Consider the following 20,923-nt stretch of genomic DNA (forward strand, 5'->3'; position numbering starts at 1 on the left):
ATTTTCAGTGTCGAAGCTGCCCACATCCTTGGTGTTTAAGATTAACTTACCTTCCTGGTACTTAAGATTAACTTGTCTTCCAGGTTTTATCTAGTTCTTCCTCCCTCAAGTCACGTACTCAGTAAAAATGGTTTTTCCAGCCTCTAAGATGGCCGTTCTTATGCTAACCTATTCTTACATTCCCCCCCTTTTCTGTTGTTCAAACAGAGGAATCTTCCTCATCTGCAGGGCAGCTGTAGGGGTCTTCGGAAGTGGGTAACCCTTCATACTGTTGTCTCAAGACCCAAAGATGTGTGGCTGATAAAATGAAAGGACTGATCCAGTTCAATTTATTAAAAGAAACATACTACCCTAGTTTGTCTTTGCCCATAAACTCCTTGGAAAAGATAAAATGATTCATTTTTAACAGAGGCAAGTTTGGATCATAATTTAGTAAACTTATGGGAAGTCAATTATCTTTATAGGTGTTTGAGGAATATGATTTGGGTGAACAGAGAAGTTCCCCACCCCTGCTTTCTTTTACACCCCAGTAACTCACACATGCCTGCTACACTATCTGAAATTCTTTTCATCCGCTACACTTTCTGACTAAGTCTCAGAACACCCTGTCCTCAGTGCCCAACTGAGAGGGTGAATGCATTTGGATACTAATGCCTGAAGGCAAGGTGCTTAGGCTGGCTGGGGACAGAGCAGCCCCTAGATCAGGGCAAGAAGGGTGAACCGGAGGTGACGAACTTTAGGTTTTGCCACTAGAATGGAGTTCCAGACAACATCATCTCCTGTTCCTTAAAAACTAGGAATAAAACTGCCATATGACCCAACAATCTCACTACTAGGCATAGACCCTGAGAAATCGTAATTGAAAAGGACACATGTATACCAATGTTCATTAAAGCACTATTTACAGTAGCCAGGACATGGAAGCAACCTAGATGTCCACTGACAGATGAATGGAATACATAGACTGTGGTACATATATACTATGGAATAGTACTCAGCCATGAAAAGGAATGTGTTCGAGTCAGTTCTAATGAGGTGGATGAACCTAGAGCCTATTATACAAAGTGAAGTAAGTCAGAAAGAGAGAAACAAATATCATATATTAATGCATATATGTGGAATCTAGAAAGGTTGTGCCGATAAACCTATTTGCAGAGCAGCAATGGAGATACAGACATAGCGAACAGACTTGTGGATCCAGTGGGGGAAGAAAAAGGTGGGACAAATTGATAGAATAGCATCAGTTCAGTTCAGTTCAGTTCAGTCGCTCAGTCGTGTCCGACTCTTAGCGACCCCATGAACCACAGCACGCCAGGCCTCCCTGTCCATCACCAACTCCCGGAGTTCACTCAAACTCATGTCCATCGAGTCGGTGATACCATCCAGCCACCTCATTCTCTGTCTTCCCTGTCTCCTCCCACCCCCAATCGCTCCCAGCATCAGAGTCTTTTCCAGTGAGTCAACTCGTCGCATGAAGTGGCCAAAGTATTGGAGTTTCAGCTTTAGCATAAGTCCTTCCAATGAACACCCAGGATTGATCTCCTCTAGAATGGACTGGTTGGATCTCCTTGCAGTCCAAGGGACTCTCAAGAGTCTTCTCCAGCACCACAGTTCAAAACCATCAATTCTTTGGCAATCAGCTTTCTTCACAGTCCAACTCTCACATCCATACATGACCACGGGAAAAACCATAGCCTTGACTAGATGGACCTTGGTTGGCAAAGTAATGTCTCTGCTTTTTAATATGGTATCTAGGTTGGTCATAACTTTCCTTCCAAGGAGTAAGCGTCTTTTAATTTCATGGCTGCAATCAGCATCCGCAGTGATTTTGGAGCCCCCAAAAATAAAATCTGACACTGTTTCCACTGTTTCCCCATCTATTTCCCAAGAAGTGATGGGACCAGATGCCATGATCTTTGTTTTCTGAATGTTAAGCTTCAAGCCAACCTTTTCACTCTCCTCTTTCACTTTCATCAATAGGCCTTTGAGTTCCTCTTCACTTTCTGCCATAAGGGTAGTGTCATCTGCATATCTGAGGTTATTGATATTTCTCCCAGCAATCTTGATTCCAGCTTGTGCTTCTTCCAGCCCAGTGTTCCTCATGATGTACTCTGCATATAAGTTAAATAAGCAGGGTGACAATATACAGCCTTGATGTACTCTTTTTCCTATTTGGAACCAGTCTGTTGTTCCATGTACAGTTCTGACTGTTGCTTCCTGACCTGCATACAGGTTTCTCAAGAGGCAGGTCAGGTGGTCTGGTATTCCCATCTCTTTCAGAATTTTCCACAGTTTATTGTGATCCACACAGTCAAAGGCCTTGGCATAGTCAATGAAGCAGAAATGGATGTTTTTCTGGAACTCTCTTGCTTTCTCCATAATCCAGCAGATGTTGGCAATTTGATCTCTGGTGCCTCTGCCTTTTCTAAAACCTGCTTGAACATCTGGAAGTTCACGGTTCACATATTGCTGAAGCCTAGCTTGGAGAATTTTAGAAGCATATAAATTACCATGTGTCAAACAGCCAGTGGGAATCCACTGTCTGATGCAGGGAGCTCAAACCTGCTTCTCTGTGACAACCTAGAGGCGTGGGATGGGGTGGGAGGTGGGAGGGAGGTTCAAGGAGGAGGGGACATATGTATGTATACATATGGCCCAATTCATGTTGATGTACAGCAGAAACTAACACGGTATTTAAAGCAGTTATCCTCTAATTAAAAATAAATTAATTAAAGAAAGAAAGAATATGTGACAGACACAACACACACAAAACATCCTCTCCTTTGGTTCAGGCAGGCTTGGAACTGCCAAAGGAAAGATGAAATCTTTTGACTAGTAACTCTTTCAAGACTCTTTCTAAGTGTTCTTCCTAAAGTGCCAACCTTCGTGGCTCTCAGTGGTACAGATCGTATGCCTGCCTGTGACTGAGAGATGATGGGTTATATACATACTCTGAAGACCAGAGAGAAGCTCTGCAAAGCACACACAGATCAGTGCTTCTTAAACAGGGATCAGGACTGGGGTGGGTGGAGAGCCCCAGCAAGTTCAGGGACGCCACGGACATCCCACCCCACCATCCTGAGAATCACTATGTGTAATACAGGGGCACAGTTTGTGGTACTAAGGTGCGTACGCAAAGGACGTGAAGACCGAGGAAAGTGACTGAGAACTGTGACCAAGATGAAAGTCCATTTGCCTCATTTACAGATGAATCAGGCCCCCAGATGTTAACCGACCGGCTTTTCCGACTGCACCAGGCATCTCTCCAGACCTCATGTTACACCCCAAGACCTCCCCATTACAGAGTGTTTTTCTGCATATGTCCTCCTTTTAATGTAACTCAGAGTCTTTTGATGAATTTCATGACAAACCTATTCTATTATGTAAAAAGAAAAAAAATAAATGTGAACAGTGAAGAATAACTAGGGGTACTTGTCAAAGTGACATGGAAATAGCTGATAATAAGAACAAATATTGAACAGTTAAATTGTACTGGGATGACTTAATAACATTTAGTCATATGTCTTAAAAAGTTACAGTAATTAAACCACTGGATTCGATGTTGACTCTCAGTACTTGTAATTTTTTTGAGGAACAAGATTAAATCATCCTATTTAATTTGGGGAGAAAGTACTGGGTGTTTTACAGAAAGCTGAGGGATTGATTTAGAAAATGCTCTTATAGTTCTGGCACATTCCATATATTAACAGTTCATTCTAATCCCTTCTTTTCTGGGTAATTCAGGAATATGTCAAGAAGTTAGCGTGGGCTATAGCTGGTTCAATAGTTGTATTATGTAAAATGAACTTTAGTACTTTTTTTCCCTAATAGAGCCTGTATTCCCTGCGAAGACTCATATACAGTGGCTCACCGCGTGAAAGGACCTCGCTGTTTGATTCTCCTCCCACTACACTGCGTTTACATTACACACTGAGAAAATTATGAGCAACTGTCACTCTCTGAGGGTGGAAACTGCCATGAATCAAAAAGACAAGAAGTAATTTTCTGTAATCACAAGATGACTCAGGTTAGTAGCTTTCAGTTATTACAGCAATTCACATAATATGAGCATATTCAGTAAACCTAATTAGGCCCAATTCCTATCATTTAAAAGTTATGACATTGTGATATAAAGTAAGCTAGAGTTTATTTTTGCACCAGGTGGAAAAAAGAATTTGAAACTAGTTTTAAAATAACAAGAATGTATTCAGTGTTTTATTAGAGAACAAAATGTGTTTCTAGGACGTCGGCATATTGTGAAATGATAGTGTTTTATCATACAAAAGGTTGCAGTATAATTTGTATTTGAAAATGTCGGTTTAAGTACCATACGTTAAATATTTTTGTAAAAGATTACATAAACTTAATTATATCATGATGAAGTCTTTTTATAATGTAAGTAAAGTCTTTGACCTGACTTGACCATTTTGTATTTAAACTTTAGAATCACAGTTTGAATATATCTTTGAAATTTAAAGCAGCCCTATGCTCTTTTTAAAATATGTGTCTTCTGTGGCATTTATAATAAGAGAACAATTTACAGTATTTATATTTGTTTTCAGTTATAAAACTGGGACTGTTTTGTGTCTAGGGTATATCTCTGAATAGGCCTCTGCAAGGGAAGGGAAATTATGAAACACAAAACATGACCGGGAAAGCTTAGTTTTAGCCTTGGGAGCCTCTGAGAGCCTCTTGACTCTTATCAGGGGATTAGTGATTTATGATCGAATATTTGAGGACCAGTTTACCTGGAGTAAAGCATTGTTGTCTTGCATAGGGAGCTAAGTAAAGAGTTCATTGGTTCTACAATTAACTACTAAGTGAAAGCACTATGATACATGTAAAAGAGAGGTCCAATTTCAGTTCTGCCCTCCAGGAGCTTCTAATCAAGCTGGGAACATACACAGAGTTGAAAGTTCAAGACAGAATCAGGAGAAATGCTCTAAGAGTGACAGCAATAATAAATATGCAATATATAGAAATACTAGGGGAAATGATTATTTTTATTGATAGCTATCCATGAAGTCTTTATAGAGAAGGGGGAGGCTGAGCCAGACTTCGAAGAGCAGATAAGATTTCAGAAGGGAAGCACTACAGATGAGAAAGAAGAGCCTGCTGACTTTAGCAAAGACCTGAATGAGGAGCTGTAAACAAGGTCCCCACTCAGGGAAATGTGAGTAGAGTTCTTTGGGTGGAGCTGAGAATTTGAGTTGTCGCAGTAAGAGAATATGGCTGGAAAGCCAGACTGAGATCAGGTCCTGGAAGCTTCTGAATACTGGATGGAAGAGTGTAAGCTTTGTCCCAGAGAGGTCTCCTGAAGGGTTTTCAACAGGGAGAGGAGATGATCAAATGGATATTAGATGAAAACTATCCAGTACCAGCATGAAAATAGAGATTCTAAATTGCTTTTCTTGAGTTCTTGGAGGGAGAGTACAAGCTACTTCCATCAAGCCAAGAACAGCATCATGCAGTGTAGTCTTTGCAGTCGCCTTTTACTATAGGATATGTCTCCAGCAAGTGAATGGTAACTGAAAAAAGAGTATTTCAACCTCCCCGCATTATGGATGTATTATAGGTGACAAGTGGGGGGAGTGGGAGGGAGTCAAGGGGGACAGAGAGACCGACTAGGAAGCTGTAATAACAGCTCAGATTCTAGGCTGTGGACATAAAAAAAAAAGATGTTGCAGTAGCAAAGATGGTGGCAGTAGAACAGTCTGCTCATCTCTTAGGCTGGCACTGGTCCCAACAGGACACTGCATCCCAGCGTTCCGTTTCCAGGACTCCAACCAGAGTCCTTCCATCTGTGGGAGCCAAGTCCTGCCGGGACGCTGGAGGCCGCAGCACTTCTTTTCCACCGTGGCACCCCCTAAGGTCCATGCTATGATCATGAAGATGCATTGAAGTCTGAAATAACTAAAGTCCTCTGCCCGCAAAACAAACTCTTCCTCAAGCAAGAAGGGACCTTTTGGGATTATATCAAGTAGCTGATAGAATAGGGAAAAAAAAAAACCTCAGGAAAGGTAAGACTTAGGAGAAACTGGAGGATATTTCCTCTAGTGATTTGGCTTCAACTATCTCTTGTCAGTTTCCCAGGGGAGAGAGAATGATTTTCTTAGATGAGGTCATGTGTCCACCCCTGTCCTACATGACTGGCAGGCTCCAACATCATTTGAAGTCCAAAGGGAGGTACAGTTCCTCAAAGGAAGAGCAGATAAGCACAGGTTTTTAAAAGTATTTAATTTCTAAAATGTCTAGGCCTGTAAATAATGGTCATAAATGCACGGGCTCAGGCTTGGGGACAGATTACATATTCCCTAGAATCTCATATCTCCAAATGTTTTTCCACTACTACCTTTGACAGATCCTCTTACTTTTCAGACTAACATGTTATTGTTAAGTACACACCCACCCACACACGTTGACAGAAAGTGCTTTCAGCAACACCTTGACGCCTTCATGCTCTCAGGCCCACAGATATTAGCATCCTTGCTCCCTGCCTCTCTCCTTTCCTTCCTTGGCTCACAGTATTAATTTCAAAAAGTGGGAGACAGAATTATATTCAGTTTTCTCCCAATTTAGTTCTATCTACAGTAATGAGAAAAGTGTTAATGTTTATGAAGGAAAAAACAGGACAAACTCACATAGTAACAAGTGATCTTCTAACAGAACGTGGCTGATAGAGTTTACTTTTCCATTATCTAGGTAGATAATCCACATCTCTTTTGATGAGCTGTGTATTGCCCTATTTTTGGCTAAAAACATGCATACTGTCCACCCATCAAGAGCAGTCACTTGGAGACCTGGGCTGGTGCTTCCAGGATCGCAGACACACACTCTGGCTGGTAAAACTTCTGCCCAGAAATTTTCCTCTGCCCAGATCTTTTCTGATCACGTGTAATGGTCAAAGCACATCCTGTGGCTTTGCCTGAATCAAGCTGGGTGGAGAAGTGTTACCCTAGTTACACGCCCAGAACAGGAAAACCAAATATCTGTGACCTATTACTGACCACCCTGTGGCTAGAAGCAAGAAATGCTGATGTTTCTCTGTTTGGTCCTCTCTCCACAGAAAACACACCAAGCCACTGACCCCTCCTACTAGCTTCCTAGCACTTTCTCTCCCCTCTTCTGCTCTCCAGGGAACCACTTTGCACTGCACTTAAAATCCAAACTCATTCTCAGATGTGCAGGGCATCACTTTCTGTGACTTATTCTTCAAGTTTGTCAGCATGCAGATTAGGAGCCTGGCTAAAAGCAAAGCCCACATCCCTAGCTTCAGCTGGAACCCTACGCTAGTACTGTAGTACTGGACTTACTAGCTTAGTCATAGGACCACATTCACAAGGAATCTGCATATACGTATAGTGCAGGAAGGGCTTCCCAGTTTTCATTAATGGTAAAGAACCCACCTGCCAATGCAGGAGACTTAAGAGATGCAGGTTCCTGAGGAGAAGGGCATGGCAACCGCTCTGGTATTCTTGCCTGGAGAATCCTATGGACAGAAGAGCCTGGAGGGCTTCAGGCCATAGGGTCACAAAGAGTCAGACATGACTGAAGCAACTTAGCATGCACACAGAGCAGGAAATATAAATCCACAGAGTATCAAGAATGTCAAATTGGATGGCTCCAGCTCTGCAAATTAATTTCACAGTCAGCTACATATTCTGCAGAATATAATCTTAAGTGTAAAATACAACAAAACGGACTTATACCGTTCACATGCTTTCAAACAACTCTTTGAAGTTACTTGTTCATGGTAGAAGCTGGGCAACGTTGGGGAAGAATTATGGAAAGGTCTCCACGTGGTGCTCTTCAAATACTACAGATTCTGAGCTTGTAGATGGAGCCAGCTTGAAGGGCATCAAGCTCATGTTGACTGTCACTTTATCGGTGTGTGTGTGTGTGATCAGTCGCTAAATTGTGTCTGACTCTTTGCGACTTCCTGGACTGCAACCCACCAGGCTCCTCTGTCCATGGAATTCTCCAGGCAAGAATACTGGAGTGGGATGCCATTTCCTTCTCCAGGGGAATCTTCCTGACCCAGGGATTGAACCTGGGTCTCCTACGTTTGTAGGCTGATTCTTTACCACTGAGCCACCTGGGAAGCCTTTAACACTGGCAAGTGTAATAAAGTAAAATGCATTTGTTCTACAGTTCTCTAGACTGTACTGCCTAACTGATTCCTTAAGGGGGGACAATTTTAAGCAGACCTAAGTCTACTGAGATCTTGATTACTGAGAAAAGCATTCAGTGTTTGGGTTTTTCCTCATGTGTAGGCAGTTATAGGCAGCCATATGTTTACTTTGTATTCTAGTTGAGGGTGTAATATAAGCTGCTTCAGTTTGGGTGGAAGTTTTGTCAGACATCACAAATGAGATTTGTACTCTGTTAGAGTTGCCAGATTTTTTGCAGGGACTGTGGGCAGGCCCATAATAGTTAAGGATAAAGTGAAAAGTAAAAGTCACAAAGTCGTGTCTGACTCTTTGTGACCCCATGGACTACGCAGTCCATGGAATTCTCCAGGCCAGAATACTGGGGTGGGTAGTCGTTCCCTTCTCCAGGGAATCATCCCAAACCAGGGTTCAAACCCAGGTGTCCCACAATGCAAGCAGATTCTTTACGAGCTGAGTCACCAGGAAAGCCCAAGAATACTGGAGTGGGGATCTTCCCAATCCTGGAATTGAACCAAGGTCTCCTGCACTGCAGGCAGATTCTTTACCAACTGAGCTATCAGGGAAGCTCAGTTAAGGATAACCTACTGCTAATTTAAATCCTGAAAAGCTCTTCCTCGCAGTGAAAGGAATGATGGAATGAGAATATCATCATTGTCATAATTTGAGAATATCATCATATCATCATTCATAAAACAGAGTGGAAGTCTGCCACTTGCAACAACATGGATATTATTCTTACAGTGCTCAAAGAGAGTATTATGCTTAGTGAAATAAGTCAGACAAAGAAAGATAAATACCATAAGATTTCACTTACATGTGGGATCTAAAAAATTAAACAAACAAATGTACATAACAAAACACACACAAAAAAACAGACTCACAGAAAGAACAAACTAGTGGTTAACCCACTCCAGTATTCTTGCCTGGAGAATCCGATGGACAGGGGGGCCTGGCGGCTGCAGTGCTTGGGATCACAAAAGAGTCAGACACGACTGAAGCAATTAAACAACAAAGTGATTAACAGGAGGGAAAGGGGAGGGGCAAGATAGGGTTGTGGAATTAAGAGATACAAACCACTATGTATAAAACAGATAAGCAACAAGGTTACACTATAGCACAGGGAAATATAGTCATTATTTCATAATAACTTTAAACGTATAATCAATAAAATACTGAATCACTATGTTATAAACCTGAAACTAATATAATATTGTACATTAACTATACTTCAGTTAGAAAGAGTCATCAATGGATTGGACGCTGAAGGTGGTAAGCAGGGACTTCCCTGGTGGTCCAGTGGTGAAGACTCCAAGCTCCTGCTGCAGGGGGAATGGGTTCGATCCCTGGTCAGGGAACTAAGATCCTACATGTCATGTACGGTGGCCAAAAAAATTAGAATAAAAAAAAATGGTGAGTGAGATAATGGAAACAGAATATTTACATGGTCTTTATGTATCTCTCATTAAGATATTTCTTAAATACAAGGTGGAAGGTAGGCATTTTACAGTGGGGTAACTCCTCAGATGCCATCTGACCCAAGTGCCTTCTACTCCCCAGAGTGACAGAGACCAGGGGGTGGGGGGTGGAGGGAATACAGAGGCTGGCCAAAGACAGCACCTTCTCTTACCACATTCCCATCTGCAAGCTTGTGGGTGTGCATGGTCCCCTCTTCCCACACTCCCCAGCTTATTCTCTTACCCTCCGTACTCAGAGTCCACTCTGGTTCTTTCTTTGTTCATTTATTGAAGGTCTGCTGTGTGCCAACCACTAGGGACTCGGCATTAAATAAGATAAGCCCTTGTTACCTAGGCTCTTCCAGTCAGGGCTAGAGAAAAAAACAGCTAATAGACTTACAGCCCTCAGTAACCACAGAGGGTGCATGGGACGCAACAGGAGGATGGGGATGGGACTGAGCCAGTTGATAAGCAGCGGTAGGGCCAAGTGGGTTCTTCAGTGATTAAAAACACTTTGATACTGATTGGTACAAAGCCACGGTCTGAGCCCTGGCCACTCCCCTGGGATATCCTCACTCACATACCCTGAGATATCCTCACTCACAGGAGAATAATTAAAAGACCAAACCCTAAACAAACAGAAGCCTCAAAGACCTGTTCTTCTACTTTCCCCACTCCTTTTTATTTAAAAATTTGTTCTGTTAAATTTTTGGTTGCGCTGGGTCTTCACTGCTGCCTGTGGGTTTCCTCTAGCTTCGGTGAGTGGGGCTACTTTCTAGCTGCAGTGCAAGGGCTTCTCACTGTTGCAGAGTCTGGGCTGTAGGGTGCACGGGCTGCAGTAGTTGTGGCACATCGGCTTAGTTTCTCCACTGTATGTGGGATCTTCCCGGACCAGGGAACAAGCCTGTGTCCCCTGCACTGGCAGGTGGATTCTTATCCACTGCGCCATCAGGAAAGTCCTCCCCACTGCTCTCTGTCCTTATCCTGCATGGGAGGTCAGAGAAGTCCTTCTGGAAGAGGTGATGCTTGGGCCAAGAATGAAAAGAAGTTAGTCATGTAAGGCACAGAATCTGTACCAGCCCCTGGATGAGAGAGGATGCATCAAGTCTGAGAAACCTCAGGTCACTAAGTATGACAGGTGCCCCGATGCTGGGGAAAGAAGGTGAGAAATTGCTGCAAGAGGTAAGTGAAGGCCCGATCAGAAACAGCCATGGATACCCTCCTGAGACACCCGGCCTTGAGCAGACAAGCCATAAAATGCCTTTGAAGAAGTCTAGATAGGGAGCAGCACAGTTTTATGTTTTTAGAAAAACAATTGTGGCATAACTGAAGGCAAGAAATTGAAGGGACAAAAAAAAAAAAAAAAACACCATTTACAGGTGGTTGAAGTAACTGAAACAAGAAATGAGGTCTTTTCTAAAACAGAATCAGCAGGATGTAAAGAAAATGGTTGGAATCCAAAGACATTCAAAAGGTAGAATCAATCCAGCTTTGTGACTGGACTGGAGTTGCAAAATGCATGTTATAAAATTTTAATCTCCTTAGTATACAAGAGAAGAGTTTTATCCAGAGTGAACCACTGCTAAGACCTTTGTAAATGTTTCCAAAATTAAGGACTCATCTTGCACAGAAACACATTACAGTTAGCACATTCCCAAATGACTTGTTTTCTGAAAATGTACAGTTAAGAGCGATGCATCTGCTAGTCTTTCGACAACGCTGGTGAGGTTCTGGTGAAGGCTGTGTTCTTTGCAGTTTGTAAGAGGGAGGGGACATATGTGTACCTCTGATTGATTCATGTTGATGCTTGGCAGAAACCAATACAATTCTGTCAAGCAGTTATCCTTCAATTAAAAAGTAAATAATCTTTTAAAAAAAAAAGAGAGAGAGAGAGAGTAAAAGAAAGGATAAAAGCAGCACAACCTTGGCAGTCGTAAGTTCCCGTTTTAGGAAACCTGCGTCTCCATCAGCCTTTCGGGTGCCCGCTCTGAACCGCACCCCTTGGCGTGCCCCGCTCTCCCCAGGATGGACCGTGCAGCCGCCCAGCTGGAGAAGCAGCACGTGCACGACGCGTACGCGAGCGCCGCGCCCTGCTTCAGCGACCTGCAGAGCAAAGCCTGGCCCCGCGTCCGCCAGTTCCTCCAGGGGCAGAAACCAGGCAGCCTCATCGCGGACATAGGTAACCCGGGCGGGGCCACGCAGTCTGATGTATATACTCCATTGCGCCTTTCCTTTTCAGATTCACGTTTCATCTCTGTTCTAACCGAAAGTCTGAAACCGTGTCCTTGGCACGTCAGCACCTAGAACATTCACTTTATAGCAGAAATTCATGAGGTCGCACCAGAAAGTAGAAAAGTTCCCCAAATCTACAGAGGCGGTCTTCTCAGAGCCTTTGTGCATATCCTTTCACAAAATCAACCCGACCTTGGCTGAATCTGCCTGGACTGACATGGCCACTTGTGAATCTGACCATTTAAAATGTAGATTCATTCACATTTGTGAGTACAGTGTTTTGGTGGCTCACCTTGAGGGGCTCCCATGCCTTCTACAGAAGAGCCAGAATTGTGTATAAGAAGAGGTTCTATCTGGCATCCCTGGTGGCTCAGACAATTAAGACTCTGCCTGCAATGCAGGAGACCTGGGTTTGATCCCTGGGTCAGGAAGATCTCTTGGAGAAGGGAATGGCTATCCACTCCAGTATCCTTGCCTGAGAAATCCCATGGACAGAGGAGCCTGGAGGGCTACAGTCCATAGGGTCGCAAAGAGCTGGACATGACTGAGTGGCAACATACAAGAAGCCCTATCACCTCTTATGAATCTCAGGAATTCTTTCCCTTAACTATTCTGTAGGTGTTTTATTATTAGAACATAAATTGGATCATATCTTCATAATCTCTGATTTGCTGGGAAGTTTTCAGCTCAGTATGTTTGGGAATCTGGAAGTGGTAGCCACTGCCCAGGAGAGCTCAGATTAAGTTTTAAGACAAGGTATGATTCCACTGGAAGCATTCCCACCTAAATCTGCTCTCTAGTAACCGCATGTACACAGGACCTGTATGAATCGTAAGTCTGGAGTCACAAGTTCTGTTTAATTTGACATTCAGTCAAAATGCTGGTAAGAGAAACAGATGTGCCTGGGGCTTTCGGCTTGTTAAACATGGTGCAAGCAGGGTAGAATTTGAGGAAGAGGTACATGTCATGTAGAAGTGGAGAATATTTAAAAATATCTCTATTGTGTTAACTAAAAAAAAAATGGTTTCAGAAGATGCGGTGGGTTTGGAACTCTTACCACTCATAGTACAAGCAAACTACCAGGATCTTAAATCAATTGGGATGAAAAGGTTTGGAGACAACAGAATATATATGCTACTTTCTCATGAAAAAAAGTGAGTGTTAGTTGTTCAGTTGTATCTGACTTTTTGCGATCCCATGGACCGCAGCCCACCAGGCTCTTTTGTCCATGGAATTTTCTAGGCAAGAATACTGAAATGGGTAGCCATTCCTTCTCCGGGGGTTCTTCCCAACGCAGGGTTTGAACCTGGATCTCCTACATTGCTGGCAGATTCTTTACCCTCTGAGCTACCAGGGAAGCCTGATTATATCTTACATCAAAAATTCCAAATAGAGCAAAGATTTAAATAAAAGAAAATAGAGTGATTAAAGGGCTAGAGGATGACTATGTTATTTTTTTAATATTCTCAAAAGCAAAAGGCCTCTCCATGTATGACACAAAACAAGTCAGAAACCATAAAAGAAAATACAATTGATTGTCGTTATCCACAGAAGTCAGATTCTATAAAGCTCCTGTGAACCCAGAATTAGTAAATAGTGAATTGGCGCCCGAAGGGGAAATATAGGATTAGGTTCCTATGAGCCTGTGGTCACAATATTTTTGTCAACTGATCAACACCTAATCTTGTTTCATGTGTGTTTCTGTTTAAAGACACTCATGCACTGTCAGTACAGATCTGGCATTACAAATAAACGTTAGCAAATAGATGAGCATGCAGATACTGAGTCTGTGAGTAATGAAGATTGACTGCATTTGGTATTTTTGACTGCATAAACTTTAAAAGGTTCTACAAGGCAAAAATCTAGACATAAATACAAGGGACGTAAAAAACCAAAATCAAACTAGGTAAAACTAAGTGCAACATATCTGATAGAAAAAAAAGTAATTTTCTTAATCAGAATCAAAAACCTTCTTCAGAGTCAGAATTAAAAAGATCAGTAACTCCCAATGATGAAACCATTTGAGTAAACAGTTTGAATATTAGGGGAACACAAGTTGATTAAATTATTTTGATAGGTAATCCACTTAAATGGCTTAGTAACAAAGGTACAGAAAAATGTATAGTGAAAATTATCTTCCCATCCCAGTCTCCCAGCACCAAGTAACCTACATCAGAGGCACTATGCTCTTAGCTTCTTATTTAATCTTGAGATACTTCACATAAATATAAGCATATTTGTGCATGTAAGTGTGTGCCTGGGTAGACTTACCTTTTTCAATTACACAAATTAGTATGTTATACAGACTGCTATACAGCTAGCTAGCTTTTGTTTCTTTTTGTATATTGAGATCAAAAGAATCCCCCTGAAATGCAGGAGACACAGGAGATGTGGGTTTGATCTCTGAGTCAGGAAGATCCCCAGGAGAAGGGAATGGCAACCCACTCCAGTATTCTTGCCTGGAGAATCTCACGGACAGAGGAGCCTGGCAGAGTACAGTCCAAAGGGCTACAAAGAGTTGGACACGACTGAGCACAGCACAGCATATTTATTCTTATATAGCTATTGAGTATGAAAAGTTACATAGCTTTCTGTGCTAATAACACCACACCAACAGATATGTATGTTGTTTGCTACATTTGCTACTACAAATTACAACACAAATAATATTCTTTAAGGATACCTGTGCAAATCAATTTAGTAAATGTTATTTTGTGTGCTCAGTAGCTCAGTCCTGTCTGACTCTTTGTGACCCCATGGACAGTAGTCCACCAGACTCCTCTGTTCATGGAATTTTCCAGGCAAGAATATTGAAGCAAGTTGCCATTTCCTCCTCCAGGGGGTCTTCCCAACCCAGGGATCGAAACTGCGTCTCTTGTGTCTCCTGCACTGGCTGGCAGATTCTTTACCGCTGCACTTGGAAATCCAAATGTTATTTTACTCATCTGTATCTTTTGACTTTTATGTTATTTATAGTTTTTTACTACTCAATAGTAGGATTATTTTAATTATACAATGAAAGATAAGTTTAAAAATAAGATTGAAATTAAGAAAAATCAATAAAAAGGAAAGAATCCAAAGGGATTACTAGACAAAAGGAAGGAGAACAATAGTGTTAGTCACTCAGTTATGTCCGGCTCTTTGCAACCCAGTGGATTTGCCCTCCAGGCTCCTCTCTCCATGGGATTCTCCAATCAAGAATAGTGGAGTGGGTTGCCATGTCCTACTCCAGGGGATCTTCCCAACCCAGGGATTGAACTTGTGTCTCTCACATTGCAGGCAGATTCTTTACCACTGGCCACCAGGGAAGCCCACAGAACCAAAGAACTATCCTCCAAAGGAAACACTTTTTCTTTCTAGGTTTTCCACTTAGTTAAAAAAATCAAGTCTATATTGACTAATTTGACTGGTATTTAGATTAGCAGGCTTCAGCAATATGTGAACCGTGAACTCCCAGATGTTCAAGCAGGTTTTAGAAAAGGCAGAGGCACCAGAGATCAAATTGCCAACATCCGCCGGATCATGGAGAAAGCAAGAGAGTTCCAGAAAAACATCTATTTCTGCTTGATTGACTATGCCAAAGCCTTTGACTGTGTGGATCACAATAAACTGTGGAAAATTCTGAAAGAGATGGGAATCCCAGACCACCTGACCTGCCTCTTGAGAAACCTGTATGCAGGTCAGGAAGCAACAGTCAGAACTGTACATGGAACAACAGACTGGTTCCAAATAGGAAAAAGAGTACATCAAGGCTGTATATTGTCACCTTGCTTATTTAACTTATATGCAGAGTACATCATGAGGAACACTGGGCTGGAAGAAGCACAAGCTGGAATCAAGATTGCTGGGAGAAATATCAATAACCTCAGATATGCAGATGACACCACCCTTATGGCAAAAAGTGAGGAGGAACTCAAAAGCCTCTTGATGAAAGTGAAAGAGGAGAGTGAAAAGGTTGGCTTGAAGCTCAACATTTAGAAAACAAAGATCATGGCATCTGGTCCCATCACTTCATGGGAAACAGATGGAAAAACAGTGGAAACAGTGTCAGACTTTATTTTTGGGGGCTCCAAAATCACTGCAGATGCTGATTGCAGCCATGAAATTAAAAGACGCTTGCTCCTTGGAAGGAAAGTTATGACCAACCTAGATAGCATATTGAAAAGCAGAGACATTACTTTGCCAACAAAGGTCCGTCTAGTCAAGGCTATGGTTTTTCCCGTGGTCATGTATGGATGTGAGAGTTGGACTGTGAAGAAAGCTGATAGCCAAAGAATTGATGCTTTTGAACTGTGATGCTGGAGAAGACTCTTGAGAGTCCCTTGGACTGCAGGGAGATCCAACCAGTCCATTCTAAAGATCAATCCTGAGTGTTCATTGGAAGAACTGATGCTAAAGCTGAAACTGCAATACTTTGGCCACCTCATGCGATGAGTTGACTCACTGGAAAAGACTCTGATGCTGGGAGGGGTTGGGGGCGGGAGGAGAAGGGGACGACAGAGAATGAGATGGCTGGATGGCATCACCGACTCTATGGACGTAAGTTTGAGTCAACTCCGGGAGTTGGTGATGGACAGGGAGGCCTGGCGTGCTGTGATTCATGGGGTCGCAGAGAGTCGGACACGACTGAGCAACTGAACTGAACTGAACTGAATTAATGATTTGGGCTTCCCTCACAACTCAGTTGGTAAAGAATCCACCTGCAATGCAGGAGATCCCAGTTCGATTCCTGGGTCGGGAAGATCTGCTGGAGAAAGGATAGGCTACCCACTCCAGTACTGATGATTAATAAAACTTCGCATTGGTAACAAACATTTAAGGTAACTGGGCTCCAGTTGCCCACACAGAGATTCTCTACCTGCTATGCTGTTTTAGTGGTGCAACTGTTTATTGGCTAAATTTTGTTAAGCACATCACCCTGTTCCCCAGCGAAGCTGATCTGCTGAGGTGTGTGATGACGGTTCCTGATGGGAACTATGTCTTCAGGGAGGGATCAGGAATGAAGGGAGAGCAACCGTGTCTAAATATAAAGAGTGCTTACGATTCAAAGACAGAAGAAATGAAAGTACCCTTAGGAAATATGGTAGCTTGTACAGTGAAGGCAACCTTTTCCTGAAATGGGCTACTAACTTAAGGCCATTAGAAGAGCATACATGCCAGGGATAAACTGGGAGACGGACTGACACATACACACGACTATACATAAAACAGATAACTAGTAAGAACCTGCTGAGTAAAGCAATAATCTGTAATAACTGATATGGGAAAAGAATCTAAAAAGAAGAGGGGATATATGTATGTGTATAACGGATTCACCTTGCTGCACACCTGAAAGTAACACAACATTGTGAATCATCTGTACTCCAATAGAAAATAAAATAAATAAAACAGAACCATATTTGGCTAACCAATCCCTTTTAGTATAACTTTACCCTTATATATAAAACTCGTATTTCTCTCAACAAAGTCTTAAACTGATAAATTATGAATAAAAATAGACTATAATATTTAAAAAGAACATGGTACATGGTGGGTGTTCTTTGGGTTAAAATCTTTACTTTGTTTAGAAGCAAAATAAAGACTAGAGCTATATTCCTTTCTGAACAAGGTGACCTTTTTATCTGACATCAGAGACAACTATCCTAACAATATTGAAATTTTTATTTTTGTACACATAACTAAAACTAATTTTTCAATAATCAAAGTTCCTTTTTGCCCTTTAACTCTCAATTATTTTTCCCATATTCTGTGGTCAGACTTATTTTGCTAAGTCATTCTCTAATTATCATTTCTTCTCTGAGTCAATAAAAATTTAGAGTGTCTCCTACTAAGGGGCAGGCACCAGGCCTACAGAACAAAACCTATTCCCTCATCTCTGACTTCAAAAGGTTTAGGAGAAATAAACAGGCTGTATTCTTCCTTTTCCCAGAGGAAAAGAGAATTCTCTTTCAGATCAGGTCTTAGCCAAAACGAAAAAAATAAAAATAAAAAACACTTCAATTTTAAAAATGTAGCTCTTTCTGCAAACTTCAGAGGGAACATTCAGATTAATTATTTCTGGCAAGTACTTACTCACCATGGGCCAAAACGTCTCGCTGAACTGAGGTAATTATCTGTTTTCTTCCTTAGCTCTACTGTGCAGCAGAACACAGAACAAAGCGGGACAGAAGCATGCAGACACCTGCTATGGTGGCTCTTCAGTACTACAGGAGGTTATCATTTAATGAGATTTTGTAAAGGAGCGTGACCGCTGTGTACAGGAGCTGCCGAATCAAAAGTGTTCTGATTTACTTCTTGCTTGTTTAAGATAATGGGGTGACTAGGCTTGGCAGTGTTCTTCATTTCCTCATTAGGATAAAATCTCCCCTCTCTAGCACCTCCATGTCTGCACTTAGAAAACAGATAATTGCACTGTATTCAGGAGTCCCATTACTATCCTTAAAAATGAATGCCATGTTGGATGAATTGGGAGGGCAGCATAGACCTACATACACTATGACGTGTAAAATAGAGAGCTAGTGGGAAGCTGCTGGATAGCACAGGGAGCTCAGCTCAGTGCTCTGTGATGACCGAGAGGCTTGGGATTGGAGGGAGGTCCAAGAAGGAGGGATATGTGTGTACTTATAGCTGACTCACTTCGTTGTACAGCAGAAACTAACACAACATTGTAAAGCAGTTCAATTTAAAAAAGAAAAGGTATTCAGAACCAAAAAAAAAAGAATGCTGTTAGAAATGAACATGAGGGAATTCCCTGGTGGTCCAGTGGTTAGGACTCGGCACTCAGGGTTCAATTCTGGTCAGGGAACTAAGATCCCTGCAAGCAGAACAGCACAGCACCCCCCCCAACACACACCAAGAAATGAATATGGGATAAATCAAGGGCATCAGGGGCACTGGAAACACTTCAGGAGATGATAAGATCTAAGAAGACCTCGGTTTCCTTGTTGCTACCAGATGCTCTCTGAACACATCCCTCTAGCTCTAATATTCCATGAACCTGTTTTTATTAGTATCTTGGAAGTAATTTCCCTTTTATTTTTCCAAATGTATCCCCTGAGCCAGTTCAAAACAGCAGAAAAATTTACAAGGTTATTTTTCTTAAAATACGAGCATCATCTTTGAAATGTTCAGGATTTCAATTTTAAAATACTTTATGGATTATATTTTCCCCATGATTGCTGTTACATATTGGATCGTTTTTCTCAAAAGCATTCTTAGGAGTATGGCTATGAGATCTAAAATATTTCTAAGACCTCAATCATTTACACTGAAATAATAAAGTTGGAAATCTTATTTTTTATTCACAAGCTCTCCACTGTCTCAGCTGGCATTGGTGAATCTTAATTATGTTTTTAGTGTCTCATATAATTTTGAATAGCTCCTACTAAGGAGTTATCATCAAAGAGTGTTGTGATGTATTTCAAAAGCAGCAAGTGAATCATCTTTGAATAGTGGTAACTATCTTTCAGGCAAAAAAATCTACAGCCAATGCCAATAGGTAGGGATATAAGCTCTAATGAGATCTTTAAATCTTTCTGAAAAAAGAAATAGACTATATGTCTGCGCTAGAACAGAATACTAGGCACTAGACCATGGAAGGTTTTGTTTCAAGATGACCGTTTCTTTATGTCACTAGCTTCTTTAGCATAATATCAGGGAAACCTGACTGATCTAAATCTATGTGCTGTGTGAACCTTGAATTATCTGGGTCTCACCGGAAAGCAAATGTCAAAACTGGTCTATTTAAGAAAAAATATTCTTTGTTAGAGGACTTCCCTGGTGGTCCAGTGGTTGAGAATCTGCCTGCCAGCGCAGGGGACGCAAGTTTGATCCTTGGCCCAGGAGGACCCTACATGCCGCAGGGCAAGTCATCAGCGCTGAGCCGGTGCTCTAGAGCCCGGGAGCTGCAACGAGAGAATCCAGCACGGTGAGAGGCCAGCGCACGGCAACGAAGAGTGACCCCACTCTCCGCAACTGGAGAAAGCCCACTGCTGCTGCTGCTGCTACTAAGTCACTTCAGTCGTGTCCGACTCTGTGTGACCCCATAGACGGAAGGCCACCAGGCTCCCCCGTCCCTGGGATTCTCCAGGCAAGAACACTGGAGTGGGTTGCCATTTCCTTCTCCAATGTGTGAAAGTGAAAAGTGAAAGTGAAGTCGCTCAGTCGTGTCCGACCCTTAGCGACCCCACGGACTGCAGCCTACCAGGCTCCTCCATCCATGGGATTTCCTAGGCAAGAGTACTGGAGTGCCTTGCCATTGCCTTCTCCGGGAGAAAGCCTGCACTCAGTGACAAAGAATCAGCACAGCCATAAGTAAACAAAGAAGCTTTTTAAAAAATAATCTTACAAGAGCTAGCACTGACAACAGATTGGATAAAAAGATGCTGAATCCCTTCTTTCATTCAAATTTTAAACTTTTGAAAGGCCCGTTCTATTGTTCAGTTCAGTTCAGTTCAGTCGCTCAGTCGTGTCCGACTCTCCGCGACCCCATGAATCACAGCACGCCAGGCTTCCCTGTCCATCACCAACTCCCGGAGTTCACTCAAACTCATGTCCACAGAGTCGGTGATGCCATCCAGCCATCTCATTCTCTGTCGTCCCCTTCTCCTCCCGCCCCCAACCTTTCCCAGCATCAGAGTCTTTTCCAGTGAGTCAACTCGTCGCATGAGGTGGCCAAAGTATTGCTCTTTCAGCTTTAGCATCAGTCCCTCCAATGAACACCCAGGATTGATCTCCTTTAGAATGGATTGGTTGGATCTCCTTGCAGTATAAGGGACTCTCAAGAGTCTTCTCCAACACCACAGTTCAAAAGCATCGATTCTTCGGCGATCAGCTTTCTTCACAGTCCAACTCTCACATCCATACATGACCACGGGAAAAACCATTGCCTTGACTAGACGGACCTTGGTTGGCAAAGTAATGTCTCTGCTTTTTAATATACTATCAAGGTTGGTCATAACTTTCCTTCCAAGGAGTAAGCGTCTTTTAATTTCATGGCTGCAATCAGCATCCGCAGTGATTTTGGAGCCCAAAAAAAGAAAGTCTGAACTGTTTCCACTGTTTTTC

At 42.3% G+C, this 20,923-nt stretch overlaps 1 protein-coding gene across 3 annotated transcripts in view; it reads left to right on the plus strand.

Annotated features, from left to right (window-relative positions):
* Window positions 1-20,923, plus strand: part of TRMT9B (tRNA methyltransferase 9B (putative)) — a 69,557-nt gene that overhangs the window by 38,421 nt on the left and 10,213 nt on the right. For all 3 annotated transcript variants that reach the window (XM_088832629.1, XM_055416525.2, XM_088832630.1), the window contains 2 exons: window positions 3,832-4,027; window positions 11,650-11,804. In XM_088832629.1, the coding sequence (XP_088688755.1) occupies window positions 11,651-11,804 (154 nt within the window). In that variant the 5' untranslated portion in view covers window positions 3,832-4,027; window position 11,650. The remainder of the gene's footprint in view (window positions 1-3,831; window positions 4,028-11,649; window positions 11,805-20,923) is intronic.

This window comes from Moschus berezovskii, chromosome 26 (genome assembly GCF_049115385.1).
Source record: "Moschus berezovskii isolate FMDL1 chromosome 26, NW_MosBer_1.0, whole genome shotgun sequence".
NCBI lineage: Eukaryota > Metazoa > Chordata > Mammalia > Artiodactyla > Moschidae > Moschus > Moschus berezovskii.